This window comes from Oreochromis niloticus, linkage group LG23 (assembly GCF_001858045.2).
Source record: "Oreochromis niloticus isolate F11D_XX linkage group LG23, O_niloticus_UMD_NMBU, whole genome shotgun sequence".
NCBI classification, from domain to species: Eukaryota; Metazoa; Chordata; class Actinopteri; order Cichliformes; family Cichlidae; genus Oreochromis; species Oreochromis niloticus.
The window spans coordinates 34,171,812-34,188,873 of record NC_031986.2 but is presented as its reverse complement, the minus strand read 5'-3'; the positions used below and the strand labels follow the sequence as shown (position 1 = coordinate 34,188,873).

Below are 17,062 nucleotides of genomic sequence, written 5' to 3'. Positions count from 1 at the left end.
CCTGGTCCCAAACTCTGGGATTTAAGACTGTACATTTATAGATTCTTGTTTCCTGAAACGCTTGCACTGATAATAAAGAGAATATTCAATGTTTAATCATTGAAAATGAAAGTGAATCTCTACCTTGATGGTGTCGAGAGCCAACTCTATCACAGCACACTGCTTGGGTGTTAGCGCTTTGGCCTCCTCACGAACCATGTGCTCCTAAAGATGCCAGCGGGAGAGGCATAAAGCAAAATGACCAATATGTCCCCCTCATATGCTCTTCCGCATATTTTCTAAGCAATTAGAGACTCAGTCCGAAGCACTGGTGCCGGGCCCAGAGCGTAAGTGTAGCAGAAACATATTGTACCTTCAGCTTGGACAGCTGTCCGAGCTCCTTGGCAGCGTTAAAGATGAGCTGAGTGCCCTGGAAGAGACAGAAAGGCAGGAGGAGGAACAAGAAAGGTAGACAAGCAGAGAGAAAGAGAGAGAGAGAGGAGCGTTGTTATTATCGTGACGAAACAACGGCGGCGGTAAATGGCTTAGTGTCACACAGAGGACAGCGACGTTTCTGACACACACATTCATAAACAGTCACTCTGAACCGCTTTACAGATGTCACGGTACATTTTCCTTCGAGTGCTGTTATCACACTTATCTGTCTTTTAATCATTCCAAAACATTACACACAAACACTACAAGGAGAAGGGAAAGTGGCTCAGCTCGTAGTAAGGGCAGGAAAATAGACATATTTGTGCACTCGAATGCACACAGACACACTCCCTCTCTCTCACACACACACACACACACACACATATTTAGCAGCTATAAAGTTTTCACCGTGGTGCATGCTGGTATTTAGTCCAGCCTAATGCAGTACTCTTGTAAGAGGATGTATCACTAAGTACTGCTGATTGTGGTTACAAATACGGTTTTGAAAGTTTACCAAAACCAACTGTAGTTTAGTATTCTTTCAAATAATGCAATAAAAAAATAGCATAAAAGTTTCAGGAAGAGTTTTATTAGCAAATAACAGAGTGCACTTCTGAAACTGTGGGGAAGCAACAGGGAAGAATAATCCAGCATCCCTCCACTGCTACTCTATGCTAAACTGTCAGAAGTCGTGCAGATAGATGTGCCTTTGGTTGCAGGGGCTGCTGTGATGAATATACTTTTTTCCCCTGCAAGCTTGGCTTCCCTTTGATTTGGCTGTGGTGTTGTTTGAAGCTAAACCACACTCTGTTTTTTTGTTGTTGCACATAGCCAGCCAGGTCTGAGTCAAATTAAGTGACTGCTGAACACCCTGACTTTCTGTGTGTGCTATGTTTAAGTCACAAATGTCTACGTCCAATAGAGGCATGTTTACAGCACACTATAAAAAGCACTATGTAGATAGCGAGAAAAACAATATTTCCACTGCTTTGTTTGACTGGGGAGCTGAGGGAGAGAGACATAGACATGGAGAGAAGACGTGGAGGAGAGAGACAAGACACATTGATCTAAAGGGGTTTAGTCCTTACATCGCTGTGAGAAGCACTCTTCAGCCTCCCCTGGAAAGAGAGCATGTGGTTAATACTTCAAGCAGTGGCCAGTCCCTGCTGTCTGACTTCACGCTCACTGGCTGCATAAGAGCGTGCAATCAAAAGCTCAGATGTTGCTTTAAAAATGTTAATGAATGTTGAAAAACCCTCGTCAGTTTTTTCAGTTTATTTCTTTTTTTGATCGATTGCCAATCCAACATTATGAGAGTAAATGCTTTGACTGCACTCTGTTCACTGATGATCATTGCAGAGGTATGGGTGTGGTCTGATATTTCAGCCAGGCCACTCGTAACCTGTTCGCATGCAATCCAAAGCGAAAACAGTGCCAGGAAGCACAAAAAAAGGAAAAATCTAAATGTATCTCAGCACGTAATAGTTTCCATTAAAGAAATGTAATATAACATCTTGGTCAAAGTTAAAATAAAAATTTTACCTAGGGGAAACATATGCATATTCTTTTACTCTATAAAATGTTCAATAAGAAATTCATTTTCTGGCTATCAATCACAGCGCACAAATATTTTCCCTGCATGAAAAATACAGGGCGCTCAGTCACATGAACAAAGTCACTTTGCAGACTAAAACTGGGGTTATCATGAAAGAAATCGTTTTACAATATTTAGATTTATGCATAAATTAAACAGGATGGTGCTAGTGAGTTTTAGGTGTGATGGCAGGCCGATAGGCCAATAGTTTTACCAGTTTCTTAGTGGAATCACTGAAAGATTATATTTTCAATAATTATTCAGCATTAAAACTCTGTGCAGTAACTTCCATCCAAAGAACAACTTTAGAGTCTGCATCTTTATGATGTTAAACCAGCTTCTCTTAAATAATTTATTGGAAGTTACCAGAGATCAGAATGAATAACTTGACATTAAAGTAAATGTTTTCATACATCTTTAGGCTGTCAGCATCAGAAAGTGAAATATTTGGTCCTAAGACATTAAGAAAACAAACCGTGTTCTTCGTTTGCACAACCTAAACCCAAGAAATAGCATCAGGACTATTTATAAAAACACAATGACAGTAATTATAGCAACAACAGAACACGAAACCAAACCAGAAGAGACCAACAGGACAGGTCCGCAGAGACATACAGTGCACTACAGTGTCGTACAGGATACTGAGAGAAGACTGCAGTGTTGGAATAGATCAGATGCAAGCAACAAACCCACAGTAGGGGGTAGGAAGGCAGGACACGGTTCAAACAGGTAGGAAAGGTGGGGACAGCGGGGTGAGAGGTTTGGAAAGGGCGGAAAAGGGGTGCTGGAGTTTGGTCGGGACAGTAGATACCAAGCTACCGAGAGATCAGTCACCTCGCCGGGGTCCCCATAAAAGGGCGCAATGCATGAGAAGAAACAAGCCAAACCCAGGCACAACAGAGGAGAGGAGTACTACTTCCTGTTTGAGGAGAGCGTTCATGAAGAAGAGACAGCAGAAAAGGGAGAGGGGGCTAATTGGTGAAGATTGCTGAGGGGTGGGGTGGGACCTAGTAGAACTAGTTAGGAATGCACCATGCTCCTGTCTTCTCAAACGAGAGACAGACTTGGAGGAGAGAAGAGAAAAGAGGAGACATGAGACAGATCAAAGAGGTGAGGTCGTGAGAAGGCAGACGGTGTGATGTGGGGTAAAAACAGGGGAAGATCGCAGCCACATATAGCAGAGAAATTGACCACCGTGGACTGACAGACAGACAAACACACAGGAGTGCTGTACTTACAATCATCTGTGGAGGGAGAGCGGTGGGAGCAGGATGTAATAGTAATCACAACAACAACAACCAGAGAGAAGGGTCAGTCAAGCTGCAAAGAGCCCCACATCAATCAAAATCACAAGTTTGGGCCCCAGGCCTGGAGGGACGTGGAGCAACTGACACCTGTTTAGAGCCTGGACTAAGCACAGGTAGAGAACTGAGCAGGCAGCCATAACACCTAAGCTAACTCATCATCTCTTTGCTCATAAAGCAAATATGAGGTTTAACTTTCAGCAGCTTCACATGAAGAGTGTCGCTGTGGGTGTGATCGTGCGGCTTTGGCGCACATTAAACTCTGCGTCCTGTGACTGAAGGTCACAGTAACCACAGATTATCACTTTATTATCAGTGATATGAGGCTCTTTAGTTAATAACCAAACATAAATAACACATATACCAAAAACAAACAAAAGAAGAGCGGCTGCTTTCCAAAATGTATCATTCTTTTCAGAAGTGGGTCGGATCCTTTAGGCTAACATTTTTCTGCAACTCTGATGTGAGTTACTCATAAATCAGGAATCTCTCCAAACAACTGACATACTGGAGAGCAGCCATGAGCTGGTGTAGGAATGATATGGTGCAGTCCTTTTTTTCTTTTGCTTTTTAAGGGTTTCGTCTGGATTGTTTGGATGAACGAAAGCACCGGCGGGGCAATGCTGCATATACTGCGTGTAGGGGTGGGGGGTGGGGGGGGTGAGCAGAGGGTAGGATGTAGATGTGATGCAAAAACTGTTTGATCTTTTGCTTATGCATGGGCCATGTTGGATTGCAACACACACAAAATGTCTGCATTTGTTTTCCCTTCTCTCGTTCTCCACCTCCTTCTTTCTTTCTGTCCTTAGATGTAGCCTTGGCAGTAAGAGGTGAGTGTAAGTAGAACGTACTTGTGCACGTGTAGGCCTTATATACTGCAGGGGTCACCATATGAACATGTAATATCTTCATTTATGTTGCTATAAACATCCGCATGGACTTTACAAAATGTTTAATGATTATTTGAAGAGATGATAGCGATGGATACGTGTACATGTCTCTTTCTTCTACACAAATTAGCCAAGAAAACATCTCTAAATATGTCGATTTTGTCTATTTGTATGTTCTTTTGTGCATTTATACTTCTATGCGCTCTTACCGTTTGGTCTGTGAGCGGTGGGAGAACGATGGTCTTCTCCATGGTGTTCATCACCAGCTTCCACAGCTCCTTCAACACACGTTTCAGCACAGTCTTTTCACAGATCTTAGCAAACAAAGTCAGGCTGGCAGGAGGAGGGAGAGACACAAGTAGGAAGGAGACGTAAGTATTAAGTAGCAGAGGGGAAAAGACACAGTCTACCTGAAGAAAAAATGAATCATGAAAAGAAAAGGAGGTAATATAAAAAGAGAAATACCTTCATGAGGGAAAAAACGCTCAGAAAAGCAGAAAATTTGGGGAATTTTCAATATTTTTCATTCATTCACAGGCAAATAAAGTCATGGACGTTTCCAAGTCATTCCTACAAAAACCAGGGTGGTTGTGGCATCCTATTATTGCACCACAGTTGAATTCAGTGAACTCTTTAGAACCTGTTAATTCATAAATGTTTGTAAAGACAGCGTGCACGGCTAGGTGTTGGATTGTACACTGTACACCTGTGGGAATGGGACTGAAAACACCCAAATTCAAAGATTAAAAGATGCAGACTAATACTTTTATCCATATGTCGTATAACCACAACCAACAAAGCCAAAGATTCAAATAATCACATCAGTGTATTCACTGGTAATCCCTGAAAGATGAAAGCTGAGTCTCCAGAGTGTTTTAAAGGTCAGTTTTTTTCTACTCTTTCATCTTGATGATGTTATTGTGCAGGAATATCTCCAGCTCTAGCCACGAGCATCGTTACCCTACCCACCTACTGTTCAAACCTTCTATCTGCAAGTCAATCAGGCAGTCAGTCAGACGAAACTTGCTTCCAAATAGGGAATCATTTTAAGCTAAAGATTGGCTCACTTGCTGTCCAGGAACTCCATGATTGGCTGCAGGACGTTGTCAGCATCCTGGGCCACGCTGCTGGCATTTCCCACATTTGAGGTTCCCTTAACCTGAGCCAAGATGTCTCCCATCTGCTTAACATTTTCCTCAATATGAGGCTGGAAACTACAGAGGATGAAAGGGAGAAGCTTTTAAGAGACTGCGTCTGTAGCGTTCATTTGCGTATGAATATGTGTGAGCGTGTTCCCACCTGACAGCAAAGACCCTGCTGAGATCATCCATGACATTGTTGAGTTTGACTTGCAGGTCTTTCAGGATATCGCTAGCTTCAACGCACAGCTAAAATGCCACAATAAAAACACACAAACTCACTCAGCTGTTTGGGTTGACTGGCGGCTGTGCGATAGGATAATAATAACACATGGCTGATATACTAGGATTAGGAACTATGACTGAATAATTAAACAGTCTAAGTTTTGGCTGTTTGCGAGTGGAAAAGAGTCACTCACATCTTTTCCACCCATGGCTTCAAACATCTTCTCCAGCTGAACCCTCAGCTGCTGGATGTTGTTGATCAGGATGCAGGGCTAAAAAGAAGCGGACACATGTGCATGTTTTTATGTTTATTCCAAAAGTTGGCTTTCGGTTTTTGTCAAACAGAATAAAATGAGGCCATCTGTGGAAAAACCACATTGGGTCATTATGTCTTTGGCCACTCACCACTTTCTCCATGGTGACATAGTTGGCAAACAGCTTGGAGATGATGTCAGCATAGGACAGAAGCACATTGCTGATGGTCTGGAGAAGAAAACAACAACGAAGAGAAAAAGAGAAATTATAAGGAAATATTTTTTTTCTGCTCTTGTGTAAAGTGTCCTTGGGTTTCTTGAAAGGCGCTATACAAATCCAAGTTATTATTATTATTACTAATATTATAAAAAATGTTGTAACATGTACAGAAAAAAAATTGAAGACCTCGGTGTTGCATTTTTATTTTGTAACCTGCAAATGACATTTTCACTGCACCTACCTTGGCGAAGCGCTTCATGTAGTGTCCTACAATCTGCGGATCTGGGCACTCTAATTTCCTGATGATCTCAAAGCTCTGATTGAGCTGGGAAAAGACATCCACAACCGAACAGGAGAACAGAGCATGCTCCGATGTGACCTGGAACTGCAGGGCAGAAAAGATACGCGGGAAGATTAAAAATTGGGGAAAGTTAAAGGAGAAAAAGTCAGGAGAAGGGGATGAGTAAGGTTGCAGGTGAGATTGTGTGCCTATCTAAGACCATACAGACAGACCATTAGATGCTTTATTAAACTGGACCTTTGATATATTTCACTGTCTGTACAGAGACTCTGACCTCCCAGAGCCAGCCGTACAGACAGTTAGACAGCCATCCAGTGACAGGTGGGAGCTCCTGTCTGTCTCTTTGTAATTGGCTGCTGGTTACCGCCTGGTCCTTAATTGGCTAGAGGTGAGTGTGTAGGTGCTACTCCAGGGAGTCAGGGTAATGAGGTGAGGACAGCTTTTCTGCAGTCAAACCTTTGGAATAAGGCCATTAATTTACAATGTCCTGCTGTAACAGAATCATCTTTGGCTTTAAGCATATGCAAGTCTCAGGCTCTCTTTTTGAAAACTTCCCAAGAATCTGCACTGCTGAGTCCATGCTTTCTATTTCAGTCTTTGAAGAATGCAGGGGAGACAGGAGAACGTGTGGGAGGCGGGGCGGGAGTGGGGAAGAAACTTTGGATGATAACTCTGAGTGTGACAGAAAAAGTACAAAGGATGGATTACAATAATTCTGCTTGAATAACAACAGCGACTCAGCGCTTCAAGAGGGCTGAGGGAGAGATGAGGAGGAAGAGAGCTGGAAACTTTTACCCCATCTTTTTTGTCTCTTTCCAAAGCACCGTGCAGAAAGTCACGAGACACTTCTTCGTTTTCATCCAGCCACTGGATGACAAATGGCTCAAACCACCTACGGGGAGCAACAATTTAGATATTTATAACTAAATTGGAGCATTTCAAAATATATTCTATAATTCTTTTTCACCGGATGTGGCTGTTTCTACAAAACAAGATGCTACTCACGCAGGATATTCAGGCACTCTGCTCTTGAAGAAGGGTAGGTCCTTGCAGTACTCGTTGTACAGCCACTTGACCTTGAAGTGCAGGTTCATGTAATCTGCACTCTTGCACAGGCGGTTTTTTTCATGCTCTGTGAAAAGGAGAAAACACATATTTCCAGGACTGTTTAGGCTGCCGGCATTTCCTGCAGGTCTGTTATGCACAGAGAAACTGAAAAACTGACACTTTACAGATAATTTAATATAATAAATAGTTTTAAAATACACAAACATGATTCCAGTCATGCTTGGATGGAGCCAAATTCTCTTTTTTTCCATTTATCAAAACTTATCAGAAACTTTATTTTTATGCATGATAACTTTTAAAAATACTTTTTTTTAAATATCAGATAAAAAATATGCATGCTAGAAATCAGAATATGCACATCACAAGATCTACCAAAATTAAAATATTTTGCTTCATTGTTTGAAAAAATGAGATGTATGCTCTCAGCAGAGGTACTGGAAGATTTAAATCAGGCAGGCAGTTAGTCAGCAAGAACAGCTGCTTGTCATGGAGCACACATTCAGTGTGTGTGTGTGTGTGTGTGTGTGTGTGGGCGTATGTGTTTTAATGATTAAAATGCTTTTTTGTTTTTGGAGGATGTAGATAGTCACGAGTGGAATAACTGGATCATTTTATTGTTAATACAAAAACAAAACTGGCTTATAGTGTTTGTATGACTGTAACGTTCAAGAGAGTTTAATATAATAGGTGGCTTTTTAATATCCATTTGTATATACTGAGTGGGAGTACAGCTAGGGCCAATAGCCAGTGTGCTGAACTACCTGCAGCAGATAGTTAAATAAAAACACAGACATTAATTCTTTTCTTTCCTGTGTTTTTGTATGCTCGCTACTTTTAAGAGTACAGCACAATACTAACTGTATTATCTGTTTTTACTCACCTTCCATTGCATACTTCATATCCTGAGCAAATAAGTTCCACATAACTTCCGCACTGATTTTACCCACATTGAGCTCCTGAGGGAATCTGGATGCAGAAGGAGAACATGTAACTGGGAAAGCTGACGAGAGCCTCAGAGTGCAGTTTTAATGGCATTATGAGAAACTGTGGATAACTACATAACATTAAAATGTCATTAAACCCATTCTGTTTTAATTTGTACAAGGAAACAAAGCAAATACAAAGGTAGAACGGTCGTGTAGAAAACTTAGAGACATACTGATTTAAGCAAGGAGTGTAAGAGTTCTTGTCTTCCTCAATGATTGAGACGATAAGTGTGATAAACTTGGACCAGAAGTCGAGGTTTTTGATGCTGGGTCCTTGCTCCTCTGGGGGCACAGCACCCTGCTTGGCCTGGGAAGGCAACAACATGAGTGGCGTTATAATGACTCATGACAATGGCTTTCTGAGGAAAGGTTTACCTGCTGCTAATTTGCCCCTTTTGGCTGAAAACCTGCACATAAGTGAATTTTGATCAGTGAAAAGGTTTTTAAAGCCGTACAACAGGATGTTCAGAGTCGTGTAATTGTGTGACCGTTTAGTATTCTTAATGTGAATTTTACCAATAATATTTCTGTTGTCTGCAACGGGGAGACATTTTTGGAGGGAAATCTCGACTGTGTCGTTAACTCAACAACTCATACATATTAAACACTTGCTGCTCAAACAGCTTTAAACAGACTGCGATGTCAACTGTCTGGTCGACTTCTTTGAAACAGCTGAATATGTGCTGAGAAAAAGAAGAAAAAAAACACTAAGCTGGCTGCTGCAGGGTTTGAAGAGTGAAGAATGATCTTGCAGAGATTTCAACAAAATATAGCAAAGTCCCTCAGGACGAAATGTTTTATTCAAAGAGAAAAATGCTTATTTGAAATTCACGGGGAAGTCAGAATTGGGCTTGGTGCTTTAATGAGGGCTCAAAGCAAGTTCTAGAAATCGCTGTTGAAATCGGCTACAGGAGTGACGGATGGAAGAGCCTGGCTTCACCAGACTAAGACACGGACTTACCACACACACACACACAAACACACAGCGTACGCTACATATGGAATGAGGAGAAAACTGAAATCCCTTTTGTATTAGAAATGTAAAAATGTAAATATTATTCTCTTTGTAGTGATGACTTCTGGGTAAAACTGCTGATTGTGATCACTAAAGTTGTACTTCCACCTGTAATTCAATCAGCTGATGAGTTTCTAAATCTTTTACTTTGTTTTCACACAAAGAAAACTCCAAGTGAAGCAAAACGTGTCGCTACAAACCACATGAGAACGTTCAGTCTGCTTGTTGGCCAGATGTGCAAAAGGAACAATAGCAAAAGCAGGTAGAAGATGCAGTATTCTGGGCTAGAGGATAACTTTGCAATGTCACTTCTTCCAATTCTTTACAGTTTCTGTATTCTGCAGGTTTATGGTACTCTGCTACATCCCAGGAAGCAAAGCATACCTGGCTATCAGAAGGCAAACGCCCAGCATACATTCAGTGGTTGGGTCAGATCATGTTCCCACCATAAACGAATCAGTCTGAAGTTCATTCGGAACTGGATCGAGACCGCCTCCTCGAATGTGTCTGTGGTAGATTCATTGCAAGTGCAATTACCCTGCTCGTGTCTGCAGAAGCGAACCGCACCAAGACGGAAAATGAACCAGAATTCAATTTAAACGGACTTAATGGTGCAGGTGTGAAGGCGCTGAGATTGTGGTTGGGCTGTCATTATTCCCGGCATTTCACTCAGGGGAAACTGAACCGGACAGAAGTTAAATGGAAGCGAAACGATCATCAGTCACTGGAAATCTACAGCAAAAAATTCCAAAGTAAACTTCAATGCCTTTTGCCACTGAATGAAATATACCAAGTTTATGTGTTTTGCTTGGTAACAACCAGAAGCTCAGAACGACATCAACTAAAAACTGATCAAGTTTGTCCAAAACCAAACATGAACCCAGGAAAAAATGGACTAGACAAATAAACCAAATAAACAAATCATAAATCAGCACATTTTTTTTCTATAATTTGTTGTACGCAGATGTAACAATGACAATTTTTAACAAAAATTAAACTCAAAGACTGTTGATGTACCTTTAAGTAAATAAAAAATGTTCTTGAACAAATGCAGATACCGTCACACCTGAACATCTGCATTTCTAACTGTTTGATTCTGTATGTTCTGAAGTCCAGTACATGTACGCATGTATGGTGTGCTAACAATGCTTTACTTTTTGTACTTTATTATGTTAATCTCAAAAAACATCAACTCAAAGTTGATTTTTTTTGACAAAGATGGAAAAAGAAAAACATTCACCGACACACACATGCAGACATTCAGCCCATCACTGCTGCTTCTTACCGGGTCTGCCTGATACTCGCGACTGTAGAGCTCATGGCAGTTATTAAAGATGTATTCATAGGTAGAGTTGAGACAGGCTTTGACACAGTCCTTCACTACCTGACTGGCTCTGGGTGGCGACTGGAGCTCTTGGACCTAAACGCAGGCATAAAAATCAGACAGGCAGTGACTAATGTGAGCTCACATTTGAAATGATGAATTTATTACAGCTGCAGAATATAGTTAAAGTTTGGCAACAATGCTCTCCCAAATATGCAACATAGAAGACTGGAGTAGTGAAAATAAAAATCTCCCTGGAGCCTTCATGTGGGAGGTGGGAGAGTTGAAAGATCAGGCAGTGATGCAGGGCAGCAGCACTGACACGTCAGGGGGAAAAATGGGATATTCTGCAGCTTAAATAGACGATGTGAAGAAAGCCGAGTTGGTTTGCAGACTTCTCTCCATTTCTGGTTCTTCAGAAAAGCCTTAAATCCAACTCAGCACCAAGCTTTAGGATGAAAATCTTGTGTTGTTTTTCTTCTGAGTCAAATCTTTTTGGAATTTGTTGATTTTTAAGGTTGATAAATCTAATGTTTCAATACAGTAAATAAGATGGCAGTCTAATGGCCGTGTTCACTGAAAGAAAAACGACTGCACAAATGGTGGAAGAGAAAGAGACGATACCTTCATTCTGAAGAAGGTTATACTGGTGAGCAGGTCCACTGTGGACTTGAGGTCCTGCAGTCTCTCGGGACTGCTGGCCGGGAAGTTGTTCTGCAATCAGGCCAAAAAAAGGAAAGAAATCAGAAACGGCGAGCCACAGCACATGAATTCACATCTGTGCTTCTCCAGTTTTTTGCATCTGTGGGCACGATCCAGCGTGGTCAGTCTTCACCGGCAGCAAGCCCTGTTCTGACTGTGTGGGCGTACATGGTCTCCCAAACGTGTCTGTGCACGTTTCCGATGAGCTGTCAATCTAATTAACACATTTGCCTCCTCATATTGCTTCTGATAAAGAGAGACGTGCAAGGACGCAGAGAATCATTAGTTATAAGCCAGAAGAAATTATATAAGAGCAACTTACCCGGTACATGGACAGGTCGATCCTCAGAGAGTTATGAAGCTGATCGAGGAGCTTGACAAATCGCTCTTTCTGTGGGTAATAAAAGAAATGTGCTAATAGATTCTGTGATTAAACATAATGAAGATAAAGAGGACACGACAAAGGGAAATAACAGAGAAACTATGCCATTTACATCTAACTTTATCGATCCAGCTAAATGTTGACTCACCCCAAAATTAGAAGCAGCAAAGCGGTCAGAGGCAGAGACGTTGTTGGTTGCCTGGGTGGTGTGGGCGTAGTAGGCATTGATGTTTGCCAGCAGGGTACTCATCACTGCAGGCACACCTGGGCACATGTACTTAGATGACAAGCAGGCAAAATGGCTGCAAATGAGAGGAGGACAGGCAAATGTTAGATATTAACGGTTTTTTATATAAACAATCTACAATGTGCCTGAACACATAGGTCTTCCTTATAAACGGTGACGTTCTGGAGTCGGGCAGTCAGCCGGGAACCTACGTCATAGCCTGGTAGATGGACTCGACTCCATAACGCATGGCAAACTCATCCACGATTTCCTGGGGAGTTTCCTCAAAGTACACTTTCCATGCATCATCCCCTTTGGCGTCAGGGATCTTCACCACACCATTATTCTGGATGTCCGTCACATAATGGAAGAGATTCTAAGGAAAAGAAAGCAGAAGGCGGCGTGAGTGAAATAAAAGTGAAAAAAGGCTGAAAAATTGGAGTGAAAGGTTCAAAAAATTCAAATGGTTATTCAAACAGTTATCACTCATTTGTAAACAGTTCAGCCATTAAGACAGAGCGCGCTATGACCTCACAAGCTGTTGTGTCTGTTGGCTCTGCTGCATAAAGAGCCATAAACCCACATTATGAGGCCAACACAAGGTGCTGTCTCATCCATAAAACCTTACACCACTGTAAAATATTCTGAGTGGGTTTATGGGCACTTGAGAGGCAGTAACAGTGCCCATTTGTCAGTTAAGGTCAGCTAATGTGCTGTGAGTAATGGACTGAGTAATGACTCCATACAAAGTTGGGACTGGTCTACAATCAATCAGCAGAATTTTCTGCACGAACCGTGTGTGTGATGCCTCTATCTTTATCTTTCCAGAGTACTAACTCAAGTTTAATAGATGAGTTATTAAAGTGAACATCAGTCAAGCAAATTAACTAGTTTAGCTTGGCTTATTTAAGACAGCTTCACACACACATATTCACAAACACAGGTTGCAAAAACAGTATTACGCACTTATAACAAAAGCTAATTTTGTTTGCCAAAGATTCCTGTAAACCTAGAGTAACGGTTTCAGTCAGCATAAAGAGAAGCGGTTCATTTTGAGTCGCATTTAAACGACTGCTGCAGTCTGTTTTTTTTACACCGCCGACACGACTATCTGCAGAAAACAGTCTTTTTCAGTGTGAACGTGATGCCTTACCTGCTAAAATTATTTGACATTTTTAGGCAGCCCGTTATGTGGAAAAAAATTATATTTGTCTAAGATGCACAAATGGTGGACAAAGGATAATCTGACAAAATGCGCGCTCATAAACACAAAGCGGTTGAGAAGCATTCACCCATAAGTGCATGTTCACTTGCAGATAAAAAGTGAGTTTACCTCGTGCAGACAGGTGTACTGAACGTGATACGGAGCAACCGTTTCCTCGCCTTTGATCTCTACGCTTATGTGCATGCGGATGGCCCCAGACACAGCGGATTTGTCTGTACGTTTGTCTGTGAAGAGCGCAAAACACACAGAAACACAGTCACCAGGCCTGCTTTGGAAAGAAATGATGGGCGATGAGATCCAGTATATTAAACGGGGCAGTATAGGGAGAAAGAGGAGTGCTGCAAATCCAACTGACCCAGATTATACCAGACGTCCATCTCTCCGCTCAGAGTGCGGACCTCGATGATGGTTTGACCGAGGAAGTCGTCGGACTCTCGCTTGAACTTCTGCTTCACACGAGACTTAATGTCATCATCTTCATCCCACACACGCACCTTGATGCGGTCTGAAGAGTTGTGACATTCACTGCAAAGACCGAACCGGAGAGAGTGAGCCACAGCTGCCAAATATAGTAGCTAAACTGGCAGTTGGTCAAGAAGAGCAGATTACTACAGTGACTCGTACGTATCATATTCTTCAAGCGTAAACAGAAATCACTAGCCTTAAAAAAAACCTTGTTTATTTAATTAACATTAACCATACAGAAAAGCCAATGACTCACAAATTAAATGTCTCCTCCCAGACAGGGTTGAGGTTGCCATAGATGGTCTTGGTCCTCTTTTTCGTCTTTCCAACCTGGACGGTTACATACGGATCACTGGAACCAGTTTTATCCTTGGCTTGTAGACCCTGGGCACACAAAACTAGGAAGAAGAAAAAAAAGCCAAGCTGGTAACGCCAGTGGGTTTATGTATACGTGTGTGTGTGTGTTTGTGTGTGTTTGGATGGAAACAGATGCCTCTTAATTCATCTGACCTTCTGAGCTACTGCCCCATAGACACCACCTGTGTTCACTGCATACAAACAGCAGCTTGTCTCTTTTTATAGACACAAACCCGCACCTGTGATGCTGATCTTGGCCGACCATTTAGAGGTGCCATCGAGCACGCTCTGTTTGATCTGCTTCATCTGGGTGACATGGGTGGACTTGGGGACGGTGAACACTTCCTGAATGAGTTCAAAGATCTCTGGTTTGTTCCTCTCACGGATCTTCATGCGGTCCTTAAGAACCATGATGATATTTTGAGTTCGGTCCTCGGCGCCGTGCTTGGAGCTCTTCTCTGCCGCTCCTGGTTGGCAAGAAAATTGAGAAGTAAAAGAATTCGATTTGTAAACAAAAACGGAAAAAGGTGCCATGTGAGATGAGAAGTGAGCTCACGCTTACTGATCCTGAAATCATGGTGGATAAATTTCTACAATTTTTCAGATCATTTCAAACGAATACCATAACACTATAATAACAACTTTGGTGTATTTCATGAAATATAAGAGGATGCTTTTGCAGAGCTATAAAATACTGAGTGAAAAAGATGGAAAGAGAGCGAGGCGGATGACAAGAAAAGACAAATGGTTTGTAATATCCTCTCATGAAAACAACGGAAATAGGAATGTAGGAGTAAGAAGAGAAGGAGGAGGGAGGAAGGCTCTGTGCTTGGCACTGACAAATAGACAGGAGAGGAAATAAATGGACTACGTCGTTTTCTATTATTAATAAAAATAAATAAAAAGAACTGACACTGCAAAAAGTCTAAAACGTAAAGTCAGCAAAAGGGTATTTTCTGCAATCATTTCTCACTCTCATGTCTGCAATCATTAAAACCACATTCACACACTTCATATATCACTGACAGATGCATTTATGACAATATGGGCACTTAGTTAGGACGCTTCATGGCCAAGGAATCAAACAGTGGCCCTCCCAGTCAGTGGATTACCCGCTCTACCTCTTCTAAATAGCTGAAGTTAGCATCGGGTCTCTGATGGAAGGCCAGTGAAAAAAAGATAACCTGCCAGTATTAAAAAACTTAAAAATATAATGGCTTTAAAAAAAGTGAAACAATTAAAAATGATAATTTATAAAAGCCAACCGGAGTTACTGGTTGTATTTATCTGAATTTACGCCGTCTTTTTGCACCAGCAGTGACTGGCAGTGTTTACCCGCTGCACATATGGGCTGCTAAATTTAGATTTCATTGTCACATTTGTAAACTAGTCACTTCACTTCATTAATGCTTTGAGGGCTGAAATGGAGTGATGCTTCCCGGCGTTCATCTTACTTTGCAGACAATCGGCGTTGAGTAGGTCCTGGCACTTCTCGTGGCATTTCACTCCACACTCAGTACAGCGCATGCCCTGGCGAGCAATACCCCAGAGGAGTCCCTCACATTCGTAGCAGTACGTGGGCGTGGTGGCTGTCCACACCTCAAAGTTGTGTGGGGTGGTGCAGGAAATAGGATATATGAGGGCCTGGAGGGTCTTCTTATAGACATGACTCTTCTACAAGGTTGTAAGAAAGATAAGCCCGAGGTCAGCAGAGTTAAAGCTTACACACAGAATTTGAAATAATTTAATTAAATAATATAAATGTGGACTGACAAGTTCTTCATTATGTAGGGTACTTGATGTCAGGGCCGAGGTGATGCCCGCCTTCCTGGAGTTCTGGACCAAGGACTGTGTGACCGAAGAAGGGTGGTCAGTATAATATCTTCCTTAATCATGATAAATCTCAGAGTAGGAGATTTGTGTTTGGAGTGACCACTTTGGTCGGTACCAGAAAACAAGTATATCTTCATAACCAACTGCAGGTATTTCATAAACAAAAGGTGTGCTACTCACCATAGCCTGTAGCAGTGAAGTGAAGTTGGGAGAAAAAATGTAGAAATGTATTAGAAAAAGGCAAAAGAGGAGAAAGAGGTTTACACAGAGAATTAAAATTGCAAGAATGACTGAGAAACGGATGCACTTTTTATGCATATGTGGTAGTTTTGTGAAAAAGCAACAATGAAGTGATTAGGGAATCAAGAGACACTGGGATTTTTCAGAAAGTCTCTGCTGCATTTCCACCTGAGTATTAGATTTCTGAATGAAATACTAGTTACTGCTCATTCAGGCAGTGTTCCACTCTGATAAATCAATAGCAGACAGTCTGACAAGTTGTGTGTGTGTGTGTGTGTGTGTGTAAACGAGAGTGATGAAAGAGGTGCACCTGCCTGTCAGTGCATGGTGGGTGTTTATGAGCGTGGCACTGAGCTTTGACTGGCAGCTGATTTAAGAGTCGGCATTATTTCAGCTCCCAGTGCACAATGTGATTTGGCATCAAAGCAACAATTTGACATATCATATGCTAAATATGCTTATTGGCTTTCCTGCTGTGAGTTAGATGAGAAGACGTAACCACTCTTGTGCTGTGAAAACAAAAGCTATAGACAGCAGCTAGCACGGATCTGTCAAGAGGTGACAAACCAGCATATCTACAGCTAGCAAGAGCATATTATGCTTAACTTGTCGAACCAAAGTGTAAAACCACTGGTTGAAACTCCTAACAGGGTTAGTCAGGCCTTAACTTTCTCACTCCTTTTAGTCTTTATGACAAGCAAAGTTAAGATGGTTTATTTAAGATACAGAGTGCGTCTGTCTACATTCTAAGAAAAGTGACAACAGAAGTCTGCAAAAGATTAATGTCTGTCAGAGTTGTATTGGTAATGAGATAGTGTCAAAAAGGCATAGGGATCATGGCATGGTGGGGTAATAAAGGTCTGTTATATGACAGCATGTAGCAGACATCAGCGTCAGG

General features: G+C 41.7%; 1 protein-coding gene across 8 annotated transcripts in view; it reads right to left on the bottom strand.

Annotated features, from left to right (window-relative positions):
* The window catches only part of unc13a (unc-13 homolog A (C. elegans)), a 41,836-nt gene that overhangs the window by 7,745 nt on the left and 17,029 nt on the right, over window positions 1-17,062 (bottom strand). For 3 of the 8 annotated variants that reach the window (XM_019351996.2, XM_019352000.2, XM_019352003.2), the window contains 26 exons: window positions 16,105-16,110; window positions 15,865-15,939; window positions 15,546-15,765; window positions 14,331-14,558; window positions 13,991-14,132; window positions 13,625-13,794; window positions 13,378-13,493; window positions 12,257-12,420; window positions 11,967-12,120; window positions 11,759-11,827; window positions 11,359-11,448; window positions 10,696-10,830; window positions 8,569-8,702; window positions 8,290-8,375; window positions 7,347-7,473; window positions 7,137-7,233; window positions 6,282-6,425; window positions 5,972-6,049; window positions 5,761-5,838; window positions 5,502-5,590; window positions 5,270-5,416; window positions 4,412-4,535; window positions 3,247-3,252; window positions 1,503-1,532; window positions 353-409; window positions 124-204 (listed from right to left, as the gene is read on the bottom strand). In XM_019351996.2, the coding sequence (XP_019207541.1) occupies window positions 124-204; window positions 353-409; window positions 1,503-1,532; window positions 3,247-3,252; window positions 4,412-4,535; window positions 5,270-5,416; window positions 5,502-5,590; window positions 5,761-5,838; window positions 5,972-6,049; window positions 6,282-6,425; window positions 7,137-7,233; window positions 7,347-7,473; window positions 8,290-8,375; window positions 8,569-8,702; window positions 10,696-10,830; window positions 11,359-11,448; window positions 11,759-11,827; window positions 11,967-12,120; window positions 12,257-12,420; window positions 13,378-13,493; window positions 13,625-13,794; window positions 13,991-14,132; window positions 14,331-14,558; window positions 15,546-15,765; window positions 15,865-15,939; window positions 16,105-16,110 (2,847 nt within the window). The remainder of the gene's footprint in view (window positions 1-123; window positions 205-352; window positions 410-1,502; window positions 1,533-3,246; window positions 3,253-4,411; window positions 4,536-5,269; window positions 5,417-5,501; window positions 5,591-5,760; window positions 5,839-5,971; window positions 6,050-6,281; window positions 6,426-7,136; window positions 7,234-7,346; window positions 7,474-8,289; window positions 8,376-8,568; window positions 8,703-10,695; window positions 10,831-11,358; window positions 11,449-11,758; window positions 11,828-11,966; window positions 12,121-12,256; window positions 12,421-13,377; window positions 13,494-13,624; window positions 13,795-13,990; window positions 14,133-14,330; window positions 14,559-15,545; window positions 15,766-15,864; window positions 15,940-16,104; window positions 16,111-17,062) is intronic. The other 5 variants (XM_019351997.2, XM_019352004.2, XM_019352001.2 and 2 more) reach the window with 2 other exon arrangements.